This window comes from Lagenorhynchus albirostris, chromosome 14 (assembly GCF_949774975.1).
Source record: "Lagenorhynchus albirostris chromosome 14, mLagAlb1.1, whole genome shotgun sequence".
NCBI classification, from domain to species: Eukaryota; Metazoa; Chordata; class Mammalia; order Artiodactyla; family Delphinidae; genus Lagenorhynchus; species Lagenorhynchus albirostris.
In genome coordinates this window covers 66,290,920-66,318,880 of record NC_083108.1, presented here as the reverse complement: position 1 = coordinate 66,318,880, position 27,961 = coordinate 66,290,920, and the positions used below count along the sequence as shown (strand labels likewise).

Genomic DNA, 27,961 nt, shown 5'->3' with positions numbered 1-27,961 from the left:
CCCCGTGGCCTGGCCCGATGGTAGCGCCCGAGGTTGCGGGTTTCGCGCCTGCGCAGTGCGGCGCCTAGAGGGAAAGCGAGAGGGAGACGGACGTTGAGAGAACGAGAAGGAAGGAGAGAGAAAATGGCGTCCACGGGTGAGTGTGGTGGAACTGCGGTCGCTCCGGCGACGGCCGGGATGCCCAAATTGGGGGCCGCTTGTTTCTCGGGGTGGCCGGGATGACTGAGTGGACCTGCCAAGGAGGGCGTGAGGTACCCGTCGCGGCTCGAGAAGCTCGACGGCCGGCGTCTCCCTCCGCTCCCTCCCCTCCCCCAACTGGGCAGGCCGGTTCTGGAACCTTCCGGCGCCCCCCTCGAGGCGGCGGGTACGCGCGGGGCCTGCTTTGGTCTCCATTGTGTGATGGCCGTCGGGCCCCGCGCCCTGGGTAGCCCGCCACGTGGGCGGGGCCTGTGGCCTCTGGGCCCCCGCGTGGGGGTGGGGGGAGGGTTCGGCTAGGCTTCGGGCCCGGCACCCTGAAACCGGAGGTGGGGGGGGCCGGCGGCGGCTCGAGAAGCCGCAGGCCCGCTGACCCTCTGACTCTCCCTACCCCAACCCCATTTCCAGGGCGGCAGCCCAAGCCCGAGCGCTTCCTCTGCCTCACCGAGAAGATGAGGGAAAAAAGCAAATAAACAAAAAAGGTTTCGCGGATTTGTGAGCCGAGGGGCGCCGACCTATGAGCGGGAGCCCCGTCATTCTTAAAGCCGGGTCGGCTGGGGCATCCGGGGCCGCAGAGCTGCGTCTAAGGCGGGCTCCAACCCCCAAGCCGAACTTCTGCCCGAACTGGGGTTTAGACGGAGTGCCCCCCCGCTCCTTTACAGCCTCCCAATCGGCTGCCTCTTCGGGATTCGGTTTTTACCGTTATTAATTCTCCTTACCGCCCCAAAAGGCAATTCCCAGAGCCATTTTTCAGCAAACGCCGAGGGAGATTTTTTGTATAAGGCCAACCCGGATCGTGTGGCCAGAAATCCCCACCGAAAGAAATTTCTGGCCTCTTTGACTTAGGGGAAACAAAAGGCCCCAGTCGGCGTTTGAATTATACTTAAGTAATCGTTTCGCACGTTTATTCGCTTAGGTTTAAGCCGAGAGGCTTGTTTATTTCGTGGACTGATAGAAGAGAGCGGAAGGAGGCGCGGGCTGGACTTTGAAAGCCCGGGGTGGGAGCTGGAATATGATGTCTGGGGTGGTCTTTGACGCCCGGAGTGTGTAAGAGAGTAGCCTAAACGTGACCTGCGGTTTGCAGCCTGTTCCTGCACTAACTTGTGGTTATTGGTTGAGTGGGGCATTTTTGCCTCCGGGGGTGTTCTTAGGCAGCCTGACTCCAGGCCTTAAGAAGCAGTTGGAGAAGATGGAAGATGGGAAAAGCTCTGGGTCCTTCAGAGTTTTAATTTGAAAAGGGTCCAGAATCCAGCAACGGAATGACAGTTTAAGAACTCTCCGCAACTATGTAGTCAGTAAACAAGCAGGTAGATGCTGGCTGTTAGTGCCAGGGTACAGAGTGCCCCTAGAAGAAAGAACTCTGAAATAACCACAGTCTTCCACACATCTTGGTGGGAAATGGTTTCCTCAAAGCCCTTTCCACCTTCCTCTTCCCTGCAGTGTTAGGATTTTGTAAGGAGGAGTGCTACTCTCCCTTCCCTGTTAACGTTTGGGGAGTAAATATGAGTGTTCAAATTTGTGTGTGGCTGGACTTGCCCCCTTTTCGTTCTACTTTGCTCAAGCTCTTTTTACTGGTAACCACCACATACTATATTAGAATTACACTTATGGATTATGAAGACACACAGTAGTAGGCCTGGCTGGGGGCCCTTTGCTGGGGGGGGTCACTAACTTATCTGGACTTTGGTTTCCTTTCAGTCCAAATGAAGGGGTTAGGCTAGACCTTTTAAGAGCTTTTTCAGCCTTTAGCTTCTGACCTTACAGCAAAGTATTTTGGCTCCCACAAAGTTGTCCCATAGTGACTTGAACTCATGATGTTAGTCTGAAGCTCTAAATCTCTGCAGTTTCTTGATCGTGACTGCCTTAAAGTATCTAAAAGCCACCACCTTCGGTAATGTTAGTTGTTTTTCCTCCTCATGTGTAGCATATATAGAAAAGTACCTAGAGTATATGTCCACTTTATCGAAGAATTACAACGCGAACTCCCAAGTGACCACCATTCAGAGCAAGAAATAGAACATTGTCAGCACTCTGGAGGTCCCCCACCCCCACCCCAGTCACAGCCCCTTCTCTCCTCAACCTGTCCTGTATTTTTAGTGTAGTCTTCAGCTGCAGATTTGGTAGTTAAAAAAACAAAACAAAACAAAATAACTGCTAAAAAATCTGACAAATGTGTAACTGTAGATTTTTGAGGCCATATAATGTTTGTATGCTGTAGGTAGATAACGTAAGTTCTCATGAAGCACATTTGCCACTTCCTGTAGCCCACCAATATGGGGCTAAATCAGCTGGTTTCCCATGGATCTGAGATCATTCCTTGTTCATGTCAGCTTTGCCACTTTGATGTTTTACATAACTGTTCTTGTGTAGCAGTCCTCTTGCAGACATTGAGCTTACATGTCAGCTATTTAGAATCATTTCTCATACAGAAGCCTCTGCAGAAGGTAGTTTGAAGTATTTGATTTTTGATGCTTCATTGGTATGTTTATTTTGTAACTACAACATGGAAGGAGTGATTTGCATTTAGTTTTTTATATGTCACATACAGAGCTAAGATTGTCTTGAACAAATCAATTTGTTCATTATACATAGCCTTTGGCCGTTGATTTGATAATGTTGATGATTCAGGGTTCTGAGTTAAGGGTGTACAGAGGAAGGAAAGTGGTCAAGTGAAGTGTAGAGAGATGAAAAATGAGCTAAGTTAAAGAGATGGCTTCAGCAAAATGCTCTGGGGGCAAGCCAGGTGAACTGTGAAGCAGGCTTTGAATGGAGTGGGGTTAGAAACCCCTCCACAAAGAGCTGTCAACTGTTGCTTTCAGGTGAGGGACTATTTTCTGATTGGAGAAGAAAGGACTCTTTGGTCTGCCTTAATGACAGTGTTGCCTTATAGAAAAAGATACATAGTTCTTGTGGAGAGCAAAGAATTGGACAGAAAAAAAAAAGAATTGGGCAGGATTTTTTAAAAATAATTACTTTAACTTCTTTAAAAATATATGTTTGATTCAGTAGTGCCATGAAAACCTCTTAACCATTTTGTTCTCTGTTTTCACTACTTGCAGACGCCTCAGTGGACCAGAGGGGTTTTTTTGTTTTCATTTTTAGTCCTTTTTTGTGCGTGTTGTAAATTTCTTATGAAAAGGAAAGTTGTAGGAAGCTTTACTTAGAGAGGAGAGGGGAAGATAAGTTTTGTTTTTTTTAAGTTGAAATCACTTGAGTTTAAAAAGATGATGTTACCTAAAACCAAGTTATTACCCCAAAGATTAAATGCTTTCTCCTCTGCCAGTTATCATGATTCTGCCTTGACTGCTTCACTTGTACTTACAATGTGTCTAGTTTTTTAATTATTCTACAGATGTAGCCCTCATACAGACAGCAAACCCTTTAAAACACTGGATTGAGATGATTGTCCTCTTGTTTTCTGCCATTTCATTTCACAGTCCTCCTAGGGAATTATGGTTGGTCTAACTTGCTAAAGTGAGGGAGTGATTTTTTTTTTTAACTAGTTTTTGAGGAGATGTAGCTACTGGTATAACCATTCTGGTGTTAAACATTGTTATATTGTTGCATGCCTCCTTTTTATATGAAGGTAAAACTTCCGATCCTCTTGAGTTTATCTTGTTCTCCTGTTAGTTTTAGGATGATGATCATATATTTGAAATGACAGCCTACGGTTAAGGGAAGTTTGTAGTCATGGGAACATGCAAAGTATCTTTGCCAAATCAGATGATCTTGACCTCATTAGCTGGCACTTTGTTAAAATTTTCTGTTTAACTGGCTCAGATTTTTTTAGTTTGGTGTTGAAAGATAAGAGGTACTCATTTGGACCTGTGTTGTCCTGTAGGTCCTCTCAATACCGTGTTTTTTTTTTAATATATTTATTTTATTTATTTATTTTTGGCTGTGTTGGGTCTTCATTGCTGTGTGTGGGCTTTCTCTAGTTATGGTGAGCGGGGGCTTCTCTTGTTGTGGAGCACAGGCTCTAGGCACACGGGCCTCAGTAATTGTGGCGCACGGGCTTAGTTGCTCCACGGCATGTGGGATCTTCCCAGACCAGGGCTCGAACCCGTGTCCCCTGCATTGGCAGGCGGATTCTTAACCACTGTGCCACCAGGCAAGTCCCTCAATACAGTTTTTAAAATTCATCTTCCTGCCACCTGAATTCCTTCCCCCCTTTTTTCCTTTCTCCTTGTAAACGTTGGCTTCACACTATTTTCTCTCCTTGTTTTCTCTAGATTACAGTACCTACAGCCAAGCTGCAGCCCAGCAGGGGTAAGTCGAACTTTTACAGCAGTACCTTGGGTGTGATTCGTTGTTTTTTAGAGTACAGAGCCTCCTTTAATTGTAGAGGATTTAGTAATGGAATCTGGATTTCTATATTCAGTTCTTGCATTTAATTTCTCTTACAGCTACAGTGCTTACACCGCCCAGCCCACTCAAGGATATGCACAGACCACCCAGGTAATCTTTAAGATAATTATTTGTGGCTGCATCCCCAAGTTAAATATTTCCATCAGCCATTGAAACAATAGCTAGCACAAATCTTTTTCAGAAATTAGGTAGTAGAAGAGTATAATGTGCTTGTAATCATAAAATACACAGGCGTTTAAACTTTCACAGTGGGAGTGCCATTGTAATGAAACCATCCTCAAACTGGGAGTTGCTAGCTCTCCTTTCCTCCCTAGTATGGTTTCTCAAGTTAGGTGTTTTGCTCCATGCTTGTTCCTTCTACATATTTTGTGTTTAAATTTATTTAACTTAATCATACAGCAGTTCTGCAGAGGAAGGTGATATTATGACATTTTGCAGATGAAAAATTGCAGTGCATAGATATTACACCATTCGCCACTGGTCACACATTAAGTGATGGGTTAACTCTTATGGGTGCCTAACTATAGGGCTTTTGAGCTCTTTCTAGTACGTGAGTCTATTCTAAAGTCTAGGCTAACAGATACTAGAAATTAGCCACCTAGTGTTCTCAATATCATCTCAAGTTCTGAAATGGTCTGTGGCATAAAATGGATACAGTAGCTCTGCCATGGAAACATTATAGGACAGGCAGAATGTGATGTCTCTGGCTGATCTTACATAACTGGTCATTCACATCTAGAATGTGATCTTGCTAATACCTGAAAAAACAGTTCATTCCTTGCCAGGTTTTAAGTATTACTGATGTCCAGGTTCAGAAGACAGCAGTCTTGCTGTCTTAAGAAGACATGCAGCGTTCTTGTTCATTTTCTTTGAAGTGGTATGATAATTTTAAAAATTTTGTCTCAAGCTGAAAATATAGTTTTCAAGATTGTCTGACAGATTTTAGTCCCATTTTCATTTTCGTTGTTCATTTTATCTTCCTAGCATTTGTTTCCGTTTGCTAAAACTGCTACACTAAGTGCTGGCAATTATACACCTGTTCCCTCATTGTTAATCATTTGAGGGCATCTTGTTAATCTCCTGTATCGTTAAACTGTGGTTTTGCCTGATTATCTCAGGAACTTTTTTGTAGTTTATGAAAATATGAGTGGATTAGATAAGGAGAAACAAGCATTCATGATACTGCGATCACTTGTCTGGTTTTTTTTTAACCTTTTTATTAGAAAGCATATTTTTGACTTTGGTTTTCCAATTTAGGAACTTAGAAGTCAGTCCATTTTATTGCTAAAATGCAAGATTCATATATGAAGTTCTTAAATCCATTTTCTTTGAGCAGGCATATGGGCAACAAAGTTACGGAACCTATGGACAGCCCACTGATGTCAGCTATACCCAGGCTCAGACCACTGCAACCTATGGGCAGACCGCCTATGCAACTTCTTATGGACAGCCTCCCACTGGTAAGACTCTAGAGAGACTTTGGGGTTACATTAGCTAGGGTGTTTGCTAAGAAGCTTGTTACTTGTGCTCTTGGGTGTATATTCTGGTTGATACCTTGGCGTTTGGGAATCCTTTATTCTTAGGAGGAGCTGGGGGTTTTTGTTTTGTTTTTTTCCTTTTCATTATATTCTCCTTGAGGGATCTCTAATAGAATGTGGGTGGGATAAATTCCAAGGGAAAAAAGAACTTTTCATGCTAGCTATTTTATACAGTGTATTGAGTAATCTCACGACAAAATAGAGAATATATAAGAGATTGTGCTAATGCTAATACTGGGAAAGAATGAGCCTTCTTAAACTGAGCTGCTTAAAAATCAAACTGATTTTCACATCTGTTTGCTTCATCTGATAGTGTGCCCTCTACTTTTTGTTTTGTGCTTTCCACAGTAGAAGGGACCAGTACAGGTTTGACTATCCTGCTCATTCTTGCATGGGAATTGCTTTCCATCTTGTCTAACCCTGTAATGTTAACCCTTTAGGTGTTTTCATTTGTTTAACCCTCAAACTTTCTAACATCACATACAATAAGGTGCTAATGGAAAACTGCTTCAGGTGCCATTCGCAGATTCATGTCCCTTTTCTTTATGTGATTTTGGGAAAGGTTTCGCTTTTTTATTTTACGTTATTTTGTGTCAAGCCTTAATAATAGTTGTTCACCTTCTCAAAGGTATTTCAGGTGACTACTCCCCAGCTGATTTCCCCCTATTCCCTGAAGGATAGATTGCATGATTAGATTTATTCAGAGGAACAGATTGCCACCTTGCATGTATTATGTTTGTCTGTTGGTTGGCTTCCAGTCCAGACACATTTTATTTTCTGTTTAAATGTTAATGAATTATTTTAATCCATAGTATGTCTTAAATATATATGTAACAGCATTCCAGGGAGCAAAAAAAAAAATTATTTTAAGAATTAGAATAAATTGTATCCTAATACTGGGGTTGAAATGGAGCCTGTGAAAATTTTACAATAACTTTTTTATGTTTGGTGCTGTGTGACATTTCAGGATCCCTACCTTTAAGATGTAAAAACTTTGATTTTTCAAACTATCTTTAATCCCAAGTTATATATGGTCTATCAGAGTCATTAGTAGGGAGAAACCCACCTGTAATTTATCTCACTTCGTGACAATGTCCTGGATTTGATGGGAAGTATTTCCTAATCTATCTCATTAATGCATATCATTGAATAGGATGGGAAATGTTTAAACTTTCTGTGGGTGTTGGCAACTGTAGGAAGAGCTGGAACTGAGACTCTGCAGTTTGTATTTTTAGCACAGAATTTTGAAATTGTGAGATGAACTTTACATTTTCAAGCTATTATGTTTTTAATGAGATGTAATTGACATATAACATTAGTTTCAGGTGTACAACATGATTCAATATTTGTGTATGTTGTGAAATCACCACAGTAAGTCTAGTTAACATGAATTACCACACATCCTTTTGATGAGAACTTTTAGGATCATCTGTCTTAGCAACTTTCAAATATACAATACAGTATTGCTAACTGTAGTCATCATGCTGCACATTACATCCCCATGACTAATTTATTATAGCTAGATGTTTTGTATCTTTTTGACCTTAACTAATTTTAAAAATAAGTATTGGGCTTCCCTGGTGGCGCAGTGGTTGAGAGTCCGCCTGCCGATGCAGGGGACACGGGTTCGTGCCCCGGTCCGGGAGGATCCCGCATGCCGCGGAGCGGCTGGGGCCGTGAGCCATGGCCGCTGGGCCTGCGCGTCCGGAGCCTGTGCTCTGCAACGGGAGAGGCCACAACAGTGAGAGGCCCGCATAACGCAAAAAAAAAAAAAAAAAAAGTATCATCTGAAGTAATACAGCTTAGATCTAGCCTTTGGAGCCTTTGGATCATTTTATAAGAACATGATAAAGTCATTTATAGGAAATACAGTAGTCTTCTAGATTCTGTGGAGCCATGTTTTCACTTTGTAGTTTATGGAAGATCCTTCATATCTCCCCAAATTCTTCCATCAGCTCTTGGAGTGTAGGAACTAAAATTAAACCTAGTGAGCAGATTGAGGCTGAACCAAACCAAGCAGGACCCTGACAGTAGTAAGTAGGTTCAGGAACACTTAATGCTTTTTTCCTTATCTCTTACTGTCTTTACACATAAAAGTCATTGGATAGGGCTTCCCTGGTGGCGCAGTGGTTAAGAATCTGCCTGCCAATGCAGAGGACATGGGTTCGAGCCCTGGTCCGGGAAGATCCCTCATGCCGTGGAGCAATGAAGCCCATGCGCTGCAACTACTGAGCCTGCGCTCTAGAGCCCATGAGCCACAACTACTGAGCCCACGCGCTGCATCTAAAGCCCGCGCGCTCTAGAGCCCGTGCTCTGCAACAAGAGAAGCCACCACAATGAGAAGTCCGCACACCACAACAAAGAGCAGCCCCTGCTCGCTGCAACTAGAGAAAGCCCGCACACAGCAACGAAGACCCAACACGGCCAACACTAATAAATAAATTTATTTTTAAAAGAGTCATTGGATAATTATTGAAAGAAATATATAAAAAGACACTTATAGAATATTTTAAAATTAAGCTTCATGAGAGGGAGCTATATAAATCTCAACTCTTAATTGGAATAGAAATCTTAGACTTTAGTTTTTACCGTTGAAGTTGAACAAAAATTCTGGTTGGTTTGTGTGATGTTTCTTACTACCCTTTTCCTTAAATTTATCAACACATAGTAGATATGTTGTCTTTTTGCTATTGGTCTTTTTTATTGTCATTAAATCATTTTGCTCTGTTAATTTTTGCTCATTTTGATTGGCTGCTTGTGCGGGTACTACAATTAAAAGATTATTAATTTTTGAAAAAGATGATTAATTAACCAGTGTCTGTGTAATCTTTAGCACTGCAAGGCTCTGTTGCTGGATACTTGTATGACACGAGTTACTGCCCTTGTCACTTTTTTTTGTTGTTGTTTTTTAATTGTTCTTCTTATAAATCTTTTTTTTTTAACTGTATTTATTTATTTTTGGCTGCATTGGGTCTTTGTTGCTGCCTGCGGGCTTTCTCTAGTTGCCGCAGGCGGGGGCTACTCTTCGTTCCGGTGCGTGGGCTTCTCATTGCGGTGGCTTCTTTTGTTGCGGAGCACGGGCTTCAGTAGTTGTGGCTCGCGGGCTCTAGAGCACAGGCTCAATAGTTGTGGTGCACGGCTTCGTTGCTCTGCAGCATGTAGGATCTTCCTGGACCAGGGCTCGAACCCGTGTCCCCTGCATTGGCAGGCGGATTCTTAACCACTGCGCCACCAGGGAAGTCCTCTTCTTGTAAATCTTATAGATGGCCTGTCATGTAGGGGAAAAAAAATCTGTGTAGGAGTAATAGGGTAGGTGGAATTAGATTCCAGTTAAATAAATGAGTGCTTTATGTGGTTGACATTAGGATTCTGCAAAGAACTTTTAAGTTAAATAAACAGTTCAGATGAATAGTATGCCAACTTGAAAAACTTCCAGTGCTTGGGGCTCCCTGTTTGAGAAGGAAATATGTGTATAATTAATTTCAGAATTTCCCTAAAATGTTTGGGATGGAGAAGAAAGTAGTATACTCTGTGCTACAAAAGATGACACTTTAGATTGTACAAAGGGAAGTTGGTATTTGTTTTTGGCTATTTGTTGGTATTTGGCTAAGTTGGTATTTGTATTTATTTTTGTGTGTATAGTGAGGACACTTTATTCTAACTGAAGTTTAAGTACTAAAACATTTTTACTTTAGTGAGATTTGGGTTTTTCTTTGATGGACATAAATGCTGACAGCTAGACCCAACTTTTTATTGCATGGCTTACTTGTGCTCGTTGACCGTGAGGGAGGAGTAGGAGGGAGGGAAGCCAAGCACCAGGAAAGGTTATAATACTTCTTGTAGAAAAGGGACGCAAGTTAGGAGCTGCAGGTCCAGGGGTGGGAGTTGTCACATTCCAAGCCCAGATGAAAGGGCATGGATCCCAGGAATTCCCTGGCAGTCCAGTGGTTAGGACTCCAGGATCTGGGTTCAGTCCCTGGTCAGGGAACTAAGACCTTGCAAGCCGAGCAGTATGGCAAAAAAAGAAAAAGGCATGGATCCTGCCTGGTTTGGCAGAGGCAGGAACTAGGGAAAGAGCCTAGCTTGGTCTCTGCACACCTGTGACAGCAGGTCTGTAACATTTGGTTAGGGAAATAGCAAGGGGGCTGCAGAGTCCATCTCCAGTATTGCTGAGCAGGAAAAAGACTCATTTGCTTGCGGTGGGTAAATAAGAAATGGGGTGGGTAATTTGATGACCGGCTTAGAATCTCAAATGGTTTTATTATGTGAAAAACATTTACCTTTTCATTGTTTATTTTGGGAATGTTAACTTTAATTTAAAATAATTTATCAGAAAAGTTAAATAGGGAAAGCCTTTGTTGGTCATGTACATAAGCAAATATAATTTGTAGTATGTCTTTATTACTAATGTGCCATTTCAAATCTTAGTGCCGGTAACAAGCATTTTCTTAGTTGTTTGTTACCCGAAACAAAATTAGCAGTTCTTAGAGTGTTTAATCAATTGTTAACATCTCACTGAAAATTAAACACATGTTCTCTGCAATTTCCAGTTTCCTTAAACATGAACTGCCCATGATGCTTGGGGTTGAAAGCAGATAGTTCCAAATGATAGGTTTTAATGCTAAAACTTGTACCTGGATCATTATTCTATAGCTACTTAAAGATGTTGTGTCATTTGCCTTTTACCTCCCTTTCTGTGACATTTTATTCCTGTTGGATTATAGAATTAGTGAAAGCAGACTTGTCCCCTATTGAATGCTTTCGAGGTGGGGGCAAAGGGAGCCCTTTTTTCTATACCAGCACTTTCTGTGGCCTACTCTCTCTCCTTTCTTTTAGGTGTGGTTTAGAGCAAAAGAGACAGTGCTTTGCTGAAAACTGAGTATTTTCAGAGAACTTAGGCTTTAAATATTGGTTTGTTGCTATTTTTACTGAAGGGGAAATATTTAAAGGAGCTAAATATCATGATGGTTGAAAGTAGGTGGTTTACAGATTGTCCTGTTAATGAGTGTCTAGGCAGGTCTCTGAGGAGCCAGAAATCTAACGTAGCTCTCCTTTATTCCAGGATATTCTACTCCAACTGCCCCCCAGGCATACAGTCAGCCTGTCCAGGGGTACGGCACTGGTGCTTATGATACCACCACTGCTACAGTCACTACCACCCAGGCCTCCTATGCAGCTCAGTCTGCATACGGCACTCAGCCTGCTTATCCAGCCTATGGGCAGCAGCCAGCAGCCACCGCGCCTGCAAGGTAAGGCCCCCTCACCTACTCCTAACACAGCATCCTCAGGCTTTCAGAAAAGAGAGCAAGCCTCACTTAGAGAATGTATGACTTGGTTCCTTTGTAATGCTTACTCACATACTTAGGTGTTAATTAATTGTTCTTCACCCGCTACAGTCACACCACAAACAGTACTCTTCATTTAGTAGAGAAATGGTGCCATCCAGGGGCCAAAATGAGGAATGTCACTGAGTGGGTTGTCTAGTTTCAAAAGAGTGGACTTTTCGGTAGGAGGAAGCTGGTTATTTACTTTGCTAAACCCAGAAGAAAATTGAGTGTGGTTTCCTCACAACAGAACAACTGATAGAATTGTACTTTGATGCTTTTACCTTTGGTTTTATTGACCCTGTAAATGGGTAACACCTTTCTCTTTGGGAAGAACACTAATTCACAGTTGGGATGGGGGTAGAATCATGTGGTTCAAGAAAGTCACACGATCCAGTTGTCAGTAAAGGGTATATCCATATCCAGAAGTCAAACGTCGGTGACATGATTTTCTCTGTATTATGTATTGGGTTGGTAATCTAACTATCCCAGGCAAGTATAAATTCTTAACTGGGTATCCTGCTATAGGGTGAATATTTGAGCAGAGTTCATACTCCGTGACTGATTAGCAAGTAAACAGTATTAATTATTATTTAACAGAAGATTTCAGGTCTTTGCTTTAGGCAATGCACTTAGGTGGCTTCTGCATACAGTCTTGAAGGAACATTGAATTCTGGTTTGAAAGAAGACTTTTTAGGGAGTAAACAAGAGATCAACTTGTAACCTAGACTTTTTGTCTGCTGTAGAGGTAAGAAATTAGCTCTGGCAAACACTCATGAGATTACTTCTAAAATGCACAGTGAGTAATCAGAGCTACTTGGTAATTTACCTCTTCTAGACAGCCTGTGCAGTGGTTAGTGTTAAGCTGATTCCTGTAGGGTCCCAATTCAGTTGATCTAGATAGAGTGTTCTCAGATGTTTGAAGTCCCATTTGATGCTCCATTGCAACAGTATATCCAAGCCATAGCTGGGAGGCGGGGGTATATACTAATTGGTCTTTGAATAAATCATCCTTTTTGATTCCTTTTAATTTTTCGATCGTTAACACTTTATAACAGCTGTCTTGTGATCAGTGATAGCTACTCCCTTTTCCCCTAGAAAGAGGGGGCTTGTGACCCGTTTCAGCTCTTTGGAGAAACCAGTGCTTCCACATCCTCCCTGGTCTGCCTGCTGATTCTTGGGCTTTGCTTAAAATAGCATATGCTCACTTTGCTACAACCCTGTTATAAACTGTTAACGTAAAGGGATAATAGAAACCTTTTTTTTTTCCCTTGGGATTAAGATTGGTTTTCGTCATTTAACAAGGATATTTTCCAGTTCACCTGAGCGTGAGAGGAGTGTGTGTGTTTGTCTGTCTCCATCCCTATGTGTGTCCCTGCCCTACTCTGGTATTTCCATTATGGAGACTGAGGCAGGGTTAGATTAATTTATAGGAAATGTTTTTTTCAGGTCTGTTCTTAATAGATGAGAAACATAAAAAGAGACATAAACCCACAGATTGTCCAAACTTATAAATGCCATGGACTTTTGTAAATGTTACTCTGACCCAGAATTTGCATTATTGTTAAAGTTTCTTGTTTGTCTTTAATGGTCCTTTTTGAGAAAAGGCATTTTCTTACCGAACAAACCACGTCCCCTCCCACATCTCTTAAATGGGCAGCACAAAGTATTGTAACTGCCTTTTTTTTTTTTTTTTTTTTTTTTTTTTGCGGTACGCGGGCCTCTCACTGTTGTGGCCTCTCCCGTTGCGGAGCACAGGCTCCGGACACGCAGGCTCAGTGGCCATGGCTCATGGGCCCAGCCGCTCCGCGGCATGTGGGATCTTCCCGGACCGGGGCACGAACCCGTGTACCCTGCATCGGCAGGCGGACTCTCAACCACTGCGCCACCAGGGAAGCCCGTAACTGCCTTTTGTAGCTGCTGATATGGAATGAATGGAGCATGTTGATGTCTCTTCTGTGGATGAGATTAAGTCTCCCCCATCTTTAGTGTTGTCTTCCAGCAGAAACAGTTGGACCGACATTGGGTTTTGATGTAGTTCGCTTTGCAATTGTATATATTTCCAAGCTCAATACTAACATTGCTTATTGCTCATAGATTGTAGAGTTCTTACCCAAGAATTTTGTGGTTGAGAAAAAAGAAGTCTCACTTTTTTATTTCTCCTTTTAGACCGCAGGATGGTAACAAACCCGCTGAGACTAGTCAACCTCAATCTAGCACAGGGGGTTACAACCAGCCCAGCCTAGGATATGGACAGAGTAACTACAGTTATCCCCAGGTACCTGGGAGCTACCCCATGCAGCCAGTCACAGCACCACCATCCTATCCTCCTACCAGGTCAGTCTTCTCATTCTTGTTCTTGCGTCCAGTGAGCTAGTAGAATAACAAAACAAATTTTTTTCAGGCTGACCAGCTTGCTTCTGCTTCCTCAGGTGGGCTATGTTATCTGACTCTCTCAGTGATAAGCCTGACCACATATTGTACATTAAAACCTCAGTCCTAAGTTCTGATAGCAGTGCCTGACAGTCAAAAACTCTTCTCTCTAAATACGTTTTTATCACTCTAGGTTTTTTCTTTGAATTTTTTTCTTTTAGTTTATTCAGTTGAGAAACAATGAAAGCAGGTAAACAGAACCACAGAAGCCACATTCTCCGATGCATTTGAGCTGGGTAAAGTGCAGGGCATTATTTTTTCGAAAAAAAGAAAGTTCACCTTAATCATTTTATATTTGAAGGTCCATTTATGCAGCAGGCTTTTTTTTTAATAAATTTATTTAGTTATTTATTTTTGGCCGCATTGGGTCATCGCTTTGTGCGGGCTTTCTCTGGTTGCAGCAAATGAGGGCAACTCTTAGCTGCGGTGCGCGGACTTCTCATTGAGGTGGCTTCTATTGCTGCGGAGCACGGGCTCAAGGCATGCAGGCTTCAGTAGTTGTGGCTCGTGGGCTCTAGAGCGCAGGCTCAGTAGTTGTGGAGCACGGACTTAGTTGCTCCACGGCATGTGGGAATCTTCCCAGACCAGGGATCAAACCTGTGCCCCCTGCATTGGCAGGCGGACTCCTAACCACTGGGCCACCAGGGAAGTCCATGCACCAGCCTTTTAATGGTTAGGCCAAGGCCCTTCCTTTTGACTAAGAGTTTACTTGTTCTGTATTTTGTCTTACATTAACCACACCAGAAGCTACAATGTCCAGTTTTGGTTTCTTTAAAGTAGAGGAAGAACTGCAAGTTCTCACATTTAATTTGATGCAAGTTTTCAAATGAATTGTCTGAATTGTGTCCTAAAGTGTTAACTTAGTTTTGGTAGAATTAACAGTTCCCCTTTTTGTACTCATTTCATTGGTTTATACATTAAAGTACAGCAGACATGAGCAGGTTTATGAGCCAATACAGCTGACTGGTAAGTGTCTCTGTTCAGCTTGGAGCAGCAGTGGGCAGGGCTCTAGCAGTTCTTCCACAGGGCCCACCCACAGCTGTCATGCTGAGAGCACTTAATCTGGCTAGTGGAATAGGTGCACTTGGTGTGAAGAGAGGCCTTTGAATCCTTACAGCTGTGGTGAGGGAGGTGGTGATACTTAAAATTGTTAGAATTAAAATTGTAAAATGTGTTGTCTTTTTGGTTTTGCATTATGGTTCATCCAGAGTTTAATACCAGTTCTTTCAAGCTTTATTTCTGTGTAAGAATGTATCTTTGTTTAGTGTCCCTGCCCTGTAGTTGACATGTGTGAAGATGAATATCAATGTAATAGTCATCTTTCATACAATGCCTTGATAGTGATGTTTCCTTGTCCATCTTTTCTTTATTAATGCCTGGATTTCGTAGATGATCAGGCATGTCTGAAAGTTTGAAACTGTATACATACCAAAGCAGTTTGAAACTTAGACTTATCCTCAAGAGAAAAGTGGCCAAACACACACCAAGTGGCCTTTTAGCTTCAGAAAAATTGTCATCACTCAAGGGAATTATTGGAGGCAGCCTTAGGACTGAATACCGCACTTAACTGCCTCATTTTTCTCAGTGCCTTTTTTGCTGGGGCAACCTTCCCTGGCAGCACATCTGCATATTCTCTCCTTAATACAGGAAGCACCTAAACTCCCCAATTTGCCTTGAATTTGGTTGAGAATAACTATTGTTTTCATGAGGCTGGGGGTAAAGGAGAGGCTCTAGGGTTATACATTTTATAAATGGGTTGTTTTTAATAATATCCCCTCCCTTCCATTCAGAGTTTTATTCTGAATACAAAAATATTTGCTTATTTTAAATTCATTGTATGTTAATATGTAGAAAGTAACTGCATTTTTAAGGATTTCTATGTCATGTACTATTTATGTCTCATGTTTAGGGGACTAGAAAAAATAACAAGTCTCTCCTTCCTAACAAGCTCTTTGTTGTTTTTTTTTTTTTTTACTTTCAGCTATTCTTCTACACAGCCGACTAGTTATGATCAGAGCAGTTACTCCCAGCAGAACACCTATGGGCAGCCGAGCAGCTATGGACAACAGAGTAGCTATGGTCAACAAAGCAGCTATGGGCAGCAGCCGCCCACTAGTTACCCCCCCCAAACTGGATCCTACAGCCAGGCTCCAAGTCAATATAGCCAACAGAGCAGCAGCTACGGGCAGCAGAGTGAGTTGCTAAGAGAGAAAACCAAATAAGAATGGTTATGTTTGGAGTTTCTGAAATGGGGAAATTCTCTTTACTATTGTGTACTTTTGAACTCCAGGATGCATCTTGAAGGTATCATATCCTGGCTAATATCCTGGCTTTTCTCCAATTTAATTGTTATTAGTATGCCTTACAAGAAAAGAGAGTTTGTAACTGACCAGAGAAAATGTTGTAGACTGCCAGCCCTGCTCTCTTTGGGGAGGTTATATGCAGTGAGTGAAGCCAGCATTTCTTATGGCCTGCCCACCCCAGCTTATTAAGAGAGAGTGAGCAGGTAGCTATTGAAGACTACTGCAATTTTGATAGTTAACAAAATGCTATGTTTTGTTTTTATTTACATTCATAAACCAAAAAAAATTTCACAGAATGCTTACAGTTTTATGTGGAAAAGCAACCAAAAACTCAAGAAACCGTCTTCACAGTTTAATCTCTTACCTGGATTGTTGTTGTCTTTTAACTAAATTCCATCCTGAGTATGTCTCATTATGACAATGAGATGAGTAGTGCTACTTGATGGAGACTACCCCTTAGCAACCCCCAAGAAACCTGGCTCCATTTTTGTTTCTTGAGTGTGGTTTAAAGAAGCAACTTTTTAAAGACATCTTAGGATACAGAACCCTGTAAACTGTTGACCAGAGTCCTTTTTTTGTTTGGGAGTGGTTTATTCTAGATGAACTATATGAGGTTACTTCAGCCTTAATGAGCCAGTTGTTCTTGTTGAACTTTAAAAAGATCAGGGGTGCTTAATCAGGTGTAAAGAAGATGGTACCTTGGTTTGTGCCTTGCAATTGAGAATTCTATGATTCCAGGAGAAAGTACAACAGGCAGTGGTGTAAATGCTGGTCCACGGCTTACAGATGTGACTCTTTCCTCAGGTTCATTCCGACAGGACCACCCCAGTAGCATGGGTGTTTATGGGCAGGAGTCTGGAGGATTTTCCGGACCAGGAGAGAACCGGAGCATGAGTGGCCCTGATAACCGGGGCAGGGGAAGAGGGGGATTTGATCGTGGAGGCATGAGCAGAGGTGGGCGGGGAGGAGGACGCGGTGGAATGGGGTAAGAGCAAACCTTTTCTCCTTTTACCTAATTTTGTTTCATCCATAGGATTTTCAATGGAAAGAAGGGACTGAAAGACATAAGAAATTTATTTCTGCATTTCCATGGATAATCTGATGAGCCCAAGCCATCTTCCAAAACATGGAAATGTCATCTCTGTGGCATATCTAGAGGCAGTTTGCTTTTTTCAGTGCCAATCTACTTGGTTGGGATGGGGAGAACAAAGAATGGTTTTGAAATTAGAGCTTTCAGTTCCCTTCATGGTTTCCAGAGGTCCAAAGCCTCTGTGGGTAATAGACTTGGGATGGAACACACACAACTCTTAAAACAACCCTAGGTATTTAACTAATTGCTTCTGAATGGTTGTCTTGAAATACCTGGTATATATACTGCAAAAAAGGAATGCAGCTGTCTTCCACAATGTTTGTCCCCAACTTCTGTTTGTACTCGGAACTGTTGAACATAACGGTGAAGATCTTGGTTCCATAACCCTTGAACTATGGCCTGAGGTGCACCTGGTACACAAGAAGTCCAATAGCTTTTTGAAGAGTAATGTATATAATTATGGGATCACTCTTCCCATTGGAGATTTTGAGAAGTCTAAATCGGTTTGACCATTTTAATTGGTGGCACAATCTGGTTTAGAAAACTTTGTTTAGATCAGTAACATAACCCTGCTACCTGTGCCTACCCTTCCCCTCCCTTCTCCCATACCCTCTCCCCTTTCTGGTGTCTATACTTTGATGAAGGTGAGGTATAATGTTGGTTAACATAATCCAGAAGGCTTAGTTCTGTGTGTGTTCTGTCCCTATATAAATAGTAAAAAAGTTATGCAGAATGTTAATGTAGGTATAAATTGGATTTGGTGCCACTGTAGGTTCAAGGAAAAACTGAACAGAATTTCTTTAGAAATGTACTTCAAGATTAAAAAGTTGGTCTTTATTTTTTACATTAGCAATCTGTTTACTATTGAACAATACTGGTTTAAAATACTGTTTTGCATATTCTGCATAACTTAAAACGTCTTCAGTGAAATCTTTATTGGAAGAAAGTCATTCATTTTACAAGAGCAAAAACTTACGAATAATTTGGTATAAAGTAAAATTAATATTCTGATTTGAAGAATGTCATTCCATTATAAAGGTTTCACCTTCTTTATGGATGTTTTAAATAGATGTAGACACTTGAAATCACTATCATCACGTTTCCAATCACCTAGAATCCTAGTATTTTTTGATTGCAAAACCAATTTCAAGTTTATTCATTTTAATTCTCCAGAAGTAATAATTCTACTAATTTTGCTAGACTTTGCTAGTAGAGGGGTTCCCTCTTTCTGGGTGAGAAGTCTCTCCTGAAGCCATAGAAAACATCATGGCTTTCCTCATAGGTTTTTCAACAGACTGTGAAGCAGTCGGTTGGATCCTTTGGGGACAGGACAAGGGCTTTCCCCTCTCCCCTCTTTTTTATTGTGGTGTGGTGATGGTTTTCAGTGTCTTCTGCAGGTAAGGCACTCAATGTTGTTAACATGCCCTTTTCATTGCCTCAGTATTTTGATATTTTCATTGGCTGTTAAACGTGGAAACTTTTTAACATGCTTTGTCGCATTTATATGCTACAGGTTACAAAGTGAGAGCCTTGTATACACTTCAATACTTAAAAAGTACCCGTACTCAGTACTCAGCCGGCAGCATAATGAAAAGTGGGACTAGACACGGTGTCCATATGGAGAGGACAAATATACATAGAATATTTTTAACAAAATGTATTCATTGTATAAATGGAATCCTTCTGTAACTTTGGTAACTGCATACTTGTTGTTTGGTAATGAACCAGAGGAGGTATAATACTCTAGAATTGTGTAACATTAAAGTGTAAACTTTTGTGTTTAAAGAGAGAGAACATTTTATGGTGTGTACTTTTAAAAAGGAAACAAAGCTGCATGCAACAGCTTGAAATTGTATATTCAGGTATTAAAGGTGCAATACTGGTTAGAAAAAGCTCAGGGCCTCCCACTGAGGAGCTGCCTTTATTTAATTTTTTAAAAAAGAAACAGGCCCAATTCATATTTCTTCTCCCTTTAAAATACGTAAGGCAGTGATTTTATACTGCCATTGTCATTGTTTTCAACTGATATGTCTATAAAGTTGCACCCCCATTCCGTGGAGCCTTGGTATTTGTTGTAAATTCTCCTTTCACAGCTATTGTTAAACCCATTAGTGCCCTGAAATGTATGGCTTTATGCTGAAGATCGGCTGGATGCGTCCTCTGGTGTGTGTTGTAGGCCTTTACTTTGGTGTCTCCTGCTTTATTATACTGTGACTTGTTAGGAAGCCCAGGGCCTCACTTGGCTCTCCCCTGGGAGAGGTTGAGGGTGCACCTTTATGAACATGAAAAGATTCAGTTACCCCAGCTTGCTACTTCTCTCCACACCAAGCTCTCCCTGTTTTTCAGCTGACGACGGGGTGGGTGTTTGGGATGTATTTTTCCCCCAATTTGCCAAGTATTGCACTATTAATACCAGCCCCCCGAAATGAAAGGAACCAACCACAGTGGTGTGTACAATCAGACGAGCAAGGTTGTATATAAAGGAAATTTGAGCGAGCTGCCCTGAAGAAAGGCATAGTGACAAGATGAGAGAGATGCATTGTTTGGAGATGTGTTTAGCCAGTGCCCTTCTTCCCCACGAGCCCCCACAAGGCTCAGAGCGGTACTGGCTTTTAAAGGGAAAGGCCTTCATTTCTTCGTTTATCCCCCCAGCAGCGCTGGAGAGCGAGGTGGCTTCAATAAGCCTGGTGGTAAGTTTTTGAGTATTACCATGGATAGTGTTTAAAAAAAAATACAGTCAGTATTTAGAAAACTATAATTTTATATTAGTTTCATAAGCGGTTTAAAAATGATCTATACAAAAGAGACTAATGGGTACTGCCGGCATTGTCTTAGGGGTAATAAGGTTAACCTATGGTTACAAAACAAAGGGTAACTTGAAGTATTGAGCAACTGCTTCTGTAATATGGGGGAGAATACAGTTTTAAAGTTTGGTTTATTTGGAGGAAAAAATTTGACTTAAATTTAACACTAATTTGGCACATAAGCATTGAGAGTGTATTTGGTTAATGGTTTAAAAGCAAACCAAAGAAAAAGCAAACCCTAGCAAACCTTTCACAGATGTTAAAGGGGCACTGCTCCATTTTAGCAGTGCGGGTCATTTTGAATTTAATGAAGCCCCATCAAATGGTGGTGTAGTAGATAGCTATGTGTGTTTGTAAGGTTTGTAGCTTGCAAGACGTGCACTAACAGTATTTTATATGATCTTTCCTGGTTGGCAGGACCCATGGACGAAGGACCAGATCTTGATTTAGGTAACTCCAAATTCCTGATTTTTATATTGTGCTTTATAAATGAGTAGCACAGAAGCAAGTGCGTGTTGGGGTTCAACAGCCTGGTAAATCAATGGGATTACTCTTGCTGTCAAGAGCAGTTTGGGGCTTCCTTTATCAAAAATAAACCAAGAGTTCCATGTCATTCTTATTAGTAAGGTTGGTAGTTCTCTTAGCACCAGTGGGCAGTAGTGACCATTGGTTAATAAGCCCTAATGGATACATGACAATAACTCCCTTTGTCTACTTTTCTCTGGAAGGCCCACCTGTAGATCCAGATGAAGACTGTGACAACAGTGCAATTTATGTGCAAGGATTAAGTGATAGTGTGACTCTAGATGATCTGGCAGACTTCTTTAAGCAGTGTGGAGTTGTCAAGGTAAGTAAAAGCGTGACCATGTGATCTGGCAGATCTTGCAACCACTTCCTTCTGGACTGTCCATATTGTGGTTTGCTCCTTAAAATACAAAAAGCAAAAAACAAAAATTTTTTATAGAAAAGAAATGCTAAACATGATTTAAGCATACTTGATAACTCAGGGTCATTTTTATAATTATCATGTTAATTGTAAGAATACTTAACACGAACATTACTTATTGTGAAATATAGAATATGACATAGTTTTAAAAATAACACTTACGTATCCATATCCCCAGCATAGGAAGTACGGCTTTATATGAGTACCTTTGAAGTACCTGGTATATGTCTTCCCAGTTTTACCCCTTCTCTCAACTCCCATCCTGAAATTTATCATTCCCTTTCTTTACTTTATAGATGTGTCCTCAGTAATATTTTGTTTTACATAATTTTTGAAGAGTATTTATTAAACACTATTGTAAGGCAGTATACTGGGAACAAACAGATAAGAACCCTTGGAGTTTATGTATAGTGGGGAACATATTGTAAAAAGGAATATAGTTGTACTATGTTCAGTGATCGTGATTGTTAGGGAGGAAAATAAATACAGCAAGATAGAACAGGGATAAAATGAGGAACAGAGCCACTAGGAGCAGGGAAATAATTTCAGAATAGTGGAGGGAATAGTGAGGCAGGAGCTTGCCTGGTAAGCTCAAAGAAGCTAGTGTGGCTAGAATGGTTTGGTCTGAGCTGGTGTAATGGAAACTGGGATTTTGAGAAGGTGGGGGGTCCCTAGGTCAAAATTCCACAAGTCTGGGCATCTGTATTTCATTCATAAATACATCACAAGTTATTCATAAATTCTCTTAACAGGCTGTTTCTAACTTTTTAGTTTATAAGCCATGCTCCAGTGAATGTCCTTGTACCTGTCTCCTGGTGTGCTAGTTTCTCTATTGTGTATATACTTGATTCTTGTTATTCATGGTAGTTAAAATCATTATGCTGAGCCACTGTCCCCGGGGGAAGTATGTACAAATACACACATCTCACATATATTATAATCATAAATTCTAAAAAAATTCATCCTGATAGATCTACTCACTTCATTTTACAAAGAAAAAAAGATTCAGAAATGTGACTTGCCCAAGTTGGTATTCATATTCATCCATCTAGTCCCAGAGCCAGAACTTCTTACAGAACACCGCCCCATCCTCCCAGTCTCTGTCCTCTGGTCTTCTAGAGAGAGTTAGAATGAGAGGGGGAGAGCATCATCTTGTTCCTTCTCAGCTGGGAACATGTGCATCTGGCAACATGTGTTTCACGCTCTGTGCACGTCTGCAAGTAACCACAAAAAGTGCCCCAAGTGTTGATTTTGGTAGGCAAAATACTGATGAGTAGGCAGATTTGCAAATTTGAATCCACGGATAATGAGACCCCATTATGTCCAGGTGTAGAACTGCTGGTTCTTAAGATGTGTACAGTGTTCAACCTCAAAATAACTGTCTGGCTGACCAGCTTAGACTCCCACTGGCACTCTGACTGCACACCTGCCACAGCCTCACCGGGAATTGCCTTTTTTTTAACTTGGGTTGTTTGTCCTTTGTTGCAAATACAGGTCTCCCAGTTTGTGGCTCACTTTTTTCTTTTTTTTGGCCGTGCCACACAGCTTGCGGGATACTAGTTCCCCGACCAGGGATTGAACCTGTGCCCTCAGCAGTGAAAGAGCAGAGTCCTAAGCACTGGACCGCCAGGGAATTCCCTGTGGCCCACTTATTCATTTTTTTTTTTGATGAGTAGAGTTCTTAATTTTACTGTGGTTGAACTTAGAGGTCATTACCTTACTGGTTTGTGTCTTTATTTTTTTCCATTTGCAAGAGCTTTTATTCCGCAACATCTTTTGAAAGAGCCATCTTCTCCCTGGTGGTGTATAATGCTTTCACATAGAAAGTACACCTCTACCTGAAGCTGTTTCTTGGCTGTTTTGTATACTTGGTTAATTTGCACAATCCTATGCTAGTAGCACTGCTAATTACTCTATGCTCGATATTGATACCTAGTAAGGCAAATTCTTCTGTTTTATTCTTTTTCTTCAGAAATGTTTACTCCTTGCTCTATACATTTTATATATATATACCTTTTAGAACCAGTTTATGAAGTTCCTTAAAAAACCCCAATTGGAGGAATTCCCTGGCGGTCCAGTGGTTAGGACTCCACACTTCCACTGCCGGGGGCACTCGTTTGATCCCTAGTCAGGGAACTGAGATCCCATATGCTGTGCAGAGCGGCAAAAAACCCACAAAAACCTATTGGATGTTTACTGAACCTGTAAGAATTTTATTTATTTTGGCTGCATCGGGTCTTCGTTGCTGCATGTGAGGGCTCAGTAGTTGTGGCACACGGGGTTAGTTGCTCCATGGCATGTGGGATCTTCCCAGAGCAGGGATCCCGAACCCGTGTCCCCTGCATTGGCAGGTGGATTCTTAACCACTGCGGGGAAGTCACTGAATCTATAAGAATTTGACCCATTAACATTGTATTTCTCCATTTATTAGGTCTTTGGTAAAGCCAATCTCCTTAAAAGTTTTGCAGATCTTTTTAGATTTAGATTTATTTTTTAGTTAATGGTATATTTTGAATGGCATTTTCTATCCAGCGATTTTGGTAAATCTTAAATCATATAAGGAGATTTCTCTCTACTTGTGAATATGTTTATTTGGGTATGTGGGGTTTATGCGTAGTTAAGAAAGCAGTGTTTACTATCAAAGTTTTGTAAAATTACAGATTTTAAACTGACATACCCCATCATTCATACCACTATTTCGCCACATTTCCTTTCAGTGTTTATGTGTATGTCCTTTATAAAAACATACGTATCAGCATATATATATATATATAATATATAACATATATATCGTAATTTATCTATAAATGCAGATAAGAGTTTGATCATATGCAAAAAACACATAAAGCCATATTCTTGTGCAGTGTGGCTCTTGAAGTCAAGCCACTTGCATCTGGTGTTGAGCTGAAAAACTAGTCATCTGTTCTGTCTCGAAAAACTGGCTGTGTTGAACTTGAGATAACCAAGATCCTTTTAGAGCACTCACAGCCCTGTATGTTGTACTTAATGATAGTAATTTTTACTTTATGTGAGATGTGTCTTATATGATGGCATCAAAGCCTGCCTGAGTCCTAAGAGGTGGCTGCTCACTGGGTGCCTGTTAGTGTGACCTACAGGGTGTTGGGGCAGGTGCAGGGACACAGGAAGGAAAAGGTGGCTGGGGAGGAATGGGACCTGAAAAGTTCATTTACACAATTTGGAACTTTGGTTTTATGATAAAACCTATTTTGGTTTTATGATAAAACACATCTAAGGGAAAGTCTTCTAAGTACAGATTTGTGGTAGCTATTTAGGAAATAAGTCACCCATAATTCCACCACTCAGATAAACTATAACATCCTTCTGAATGTGTGTCTGGAAAATTGACTGCTTTTTGACAGTAGAGAACTTGGATGGAAAAGAAAAAGAAGAATTTCACATGGATTTTCCCCTGAAAACTATATTCTGGTCACAGCTTCATTATGCTATTTTACGCCTAGATAAACAAGAGGACTGGACAACCCATGATCCATATCTATTTGGACAAGGAAACAGGAAAGCCCAAAGGCGATGCTACTGTATCCTATGAAGACCCGCCAACTGCCAAAACTGCTGTCGAGTGGTTTGATGGTAGGAACCCTATGTCAACAAGGGTGTACTCCTAGCCTTCTTAGCTCTGCCTCCTCTGGGGCACACAGAAGGTCTGGTAGCAAGTGTTGCCTGTGTCAACTTGTGGGTAAAGAAAGGGTCTTGCTCTGATGTATTAATTCTGGCTGTTAAATGTTGTTCTCTTAAAGTGGTTCTAGGGACCGGGGACAGATAGGTTCTCCCTCTGTGTGGCTATAGGACATGGCAGGAAGGAGGACCTCAAGAGCCAGAGGAGCAAGAAGACCCTCTGTCTGCTCCTGGAGGAGCACTGGATGGCTGCTGGGAAGTGCTTGTCACGTGCTCCCCTCAGCCACGTGAGGGCCCGGGCGCTGACCATGGGTTAAGAGATCCCTTACTTTCAGTCATTGTTGTTCAAAGCCTCATGCTAAAGTTGTAATTCTTCTCTAAGGATGTCAGAGGTGCAGAAAGTCCCACAGACACCTCAGCCGTATACATTTGCGTTTACATATATATGTGGCTTTGACATTGATCCTGGAATTTCACTTCGCACAAAAGTGTCAGAAAGTTCTGCCTCTCCTATTTTTTTGTTTTTCTGTTTGTTTCTTTTAAAGGCTTTTCTGGCCTTGCCTAAAAATCTTAGGGAACATCATGGGTGGGCACACTTGATGAAGCAGGAATGGTTGGTTTGATATAGGGGGCGGGGTTGGTGAAAGGAGTCATCTAACCTTGCCTGGTCCCTCAAGGGGACTAAGAGTTGGAAGGTTGGGAGTAATTGGTGTTCTGTTACCTTGTTTCAGGGAAAGATTTTCAAGGGAGCAAACTTAAAGTTTCTCTTGCTCGGAAGAAGCCTCCAATGAACAGCATGCGGGGAGGAATGCCCCCCCGTGAGGGTAGAGGGATGCCACCGCCGCTCCGAGGAGGTATTTACTGGGTGCTGTCTCTGGGCTCTTTCTGTGTTGCTTTGGAAGTTTTTTAGTACACTTGTCTTTGAGGAACTTGGTTTCTAGAGTGAAGGCAAGCCCGTTAGCAATACTGAAAAGGTATCTAGATCGATGACTATTGGGAACCACACTGCCTGGGGTTTAGCCCTGGGCTGTTCTCTTCATCTGCCCTCCTCAAGTTGTTGTGGAGCTAACTGCAGTGACTAGCCCTTGGGCCTGTGGGAAAGTATGGGCCAGGTGATGGGGCAGCGACAGCTGTGATCTCTATTTCTGTTTCCCTTCGTGAGATGTATGCCTGTAGCAAATCTGGTGCTGCAAAGAGGTGGTTTATGCTTATTGCAGGTCCAGGAGGCCCGGGAGGTCCTGGAGGACCCATGGGTCGCATGGGAGGCCGTGGAGGAGACAGAGGAGGCTTCCCACCAAGAGGGCCCCGCGGTTCCCGAGGGAACCCGTCTGGAGGAGGAAACGTCCAGCACCGAGCTGGAGACTGGCAGTGCCCCAATCCGTATGTACTTCTCGGGGCACACTGATAGCCTACTAGTACAGTCTCCCTACATCTTGCCCCATTCCCATTCTGGGGAGGCCTGCTGGATTCTTTTCATCCGCAGGAGCGTAATGATGACCATGATGGCTCTGCTGGGGGCGGTGGTGGTACTCGGTCCTTTACTGGCTTGGAGCCTTAGGGAGACGGTCAGAGTCCACTGGACTCAGGCCCACATGGTTTGACTTTGCTGGATCAAACTCTGGTGCTATGTGTGTTGCTGCCTGAGGCTCAAAAGCCGTTTTCTGTGGACTCAGTGATTATGGTGGTTTCTGCTCAGGTGGTGCCTTTACTTGTTCACTTAAGTGATACTGTTGTGATGTAACTTTATGCAGGGGGTGTGGAAACCAGAACTTTGCGTGGAGAACAGAGTGCAACCAGTGTAAGGCCCCAAAGCCTGAAGGCTTCCTCCCACCACCTTTCCCACCCCCGGGTAGGTACCCTCAATTGGCACTAACCTCTTGTGTTGCCCAGACCAGGTTGGTGATTTCAGCAAGTTCAGCCCTGGACACTGGGGCTCTTTAAGTTACACGGTTGACCCTTGAACAATGCGGGGGTTGGGGCGCTGGGCCTCTGTGCAGCCAAAAAAAATCCACTTAGGGGCTCCCCTGGTGGTACAGTGGTTGAGAGTCCGCCTGCTGATGCAGGGGACACGGTTCGTGCCCCAGTCCGGGAAGATCCCACATGCCGCGGAGTAGCTGGGCCTGTGAGCCCTGGCCGCTGAGCCTGCGCGTCCGGAGCCTGTGCTCCGCAGTGGGAGAGGCGACAGCAGTGAGAGGCCTGTGTACAGCAAAAAAAAAAAAATCCACTTTCAGCCCTCCCTCCACATCCTCAGATTCTACCAACCTCAGATTAGTACTGTAGTTTATATTAGTGGGAAAAAATCGATGTATAAGTGGACCCATGCACCTCAAACCTGTTGCTGTTGTTCAAGGGTCACCTGTAGTTCCATCAGTTCTAAACTGTGACCCCAGCAGATCCTGAGGGGACCTCTGCGTTCACCCATTCTCTCTGTCCTCTCCTGTACTTTCCCTTACCTTAGGCGGTGACCGTGGCAGAGGTGGCCCTGGTGGCATGCGGGGAGGAAGAGGTGGCCTCATGGATCGAGGTGGTCCTGGTGGAATGTTCAGAGGTGGCCGTGGTGGAGACAGAGGTGGCTTCCGTGGCACCCGGGGCATGGACCGTGGTGGCTTTGGTGGAGGAAGACGAGGTGGCCCTGGGGGACCCCCTGGACCTTTGATGGAACAGATGGGAGGAAGAAGAGGCGGGCGTGGAGGACCTGGAAAAATGGATAAGTATGTGGTGGTAGAAACAGCTGTGGAGCACAGGGCCCATTGGGCGGCAGGTCTCACCTGTTCTGTGGGAATGAGGCAAGCAGCTCAGCTCAGGGCTGTGGAAGGGCTTCCTTTCCTCTCCCCATTTTTAACACATTGCCCCTTTTTCCTTTTTGCCCAGCAGAGGTGAGCACCGTCAGGAACGCAGAGACCGGCCCTACTAGACGCAGAGACCCCGCAGAGCTGCATTGACTACCAGATTTATTTTTTAAACCAGAAAATGTTTTAAATTTATAATTCCATATTTATAATGTTGGCCACAACATTATGATTATTCCTGTCTGTACTTTAGTATTTTTCACCATTTGTGAAGAAACATTAAAACAAGTTAAATGGTAGTGTGCCGAGTTTTTTTTTCCTTCTTTTAAAGATGGTTGTTTAACTAAGACTAAACAATGGGAATCCCTTGTGAGCATGCTCAGTATCATTGTGGAGAACCAAGAGGGCCTCTCTAACTGTAACAAACAATGTTCATGGTTGTGATGTTTTTTTTTTAAAATAAAATTCCAAATGTTTATAAACCGTCATCCTTCTCGGCCTCTGTTCTGCAGCCACT

At 42.4% G+C, this 27,961-nt stretch overlaps 1 protein-coding gene across 4 annotated transcripts; it reads left to right on the top strand.

The window, feature by feature from the left end:
• Positions 1-19: 19 nt before the first annotated feature.
• EWSR1 (EWS RNA binding protein 1) lies at positions 20-27,932 on the top strand. Of its 4 annotated transcripts, none has more exons than XM_060121830.1 (17): positions 37-136; positions 4,428-4,464; positions 4,602-4,653; positions 5,900-6,023; positions 11,164-11,350; positions 13,595-13,762; positions 15,840-16,051; positions 16,966-17,146; positions 19,907-19,941; positions 20,473-20,505; positions 20,784-20,902; positions 24,481-24,610; positions 25,387-25,509; positions 25,873-26,035; positions 26,407-26,504; positions 27,114-27,366; positions 27,530-27,932. In XM_060121830.1, the coding sequence occupies exons 1-17, from the start codon at positions 124-126 to the stop codon at positions 27,567-27,569; spliced, it is 1,968 nt and encodes a 655-aa protein (XP_059977813.1). In that variant the 5' UTR covers positions 37-123; the 3' UTR covers positions 27,570-27,932. The 4 variants fall into 4 exon arrangements, with proteins under 4 accessions (XP_059977815.1, XP_059977813.1, XP_059977812.1 ...); XM_060121829.1 differs by having other exon boundaries at positions 19,904-19,941; XM_060121832.1 differs by lacking the exons at positions 26,407-26,504; positions 27,530-27,932 and having other exon boundaries at positions 20-136; positions 19,904-19,941; positions 27,114-27,257.
• Positions 27,933-27,961: the final 29 nt, after the last annotated feature.

Coding starts and splice junctions, on each gene's coding strand:
- EWSR1 (XM_060121829.1), top strand. Junction 6,024..11,163: donor TTATGGACAGCCTCCCACTG/GTAAGACTCTAG, acceptor CCTTTATTCCAG/GATATTCTACTCCAACTGCC. Junction 26,036..26,406: donor GACTGGCAGTGCCCCAATCC/GTATGTACTTCT, acceptor AACTTTATGCAG/GGGGTGTGGAAACCAGAACT.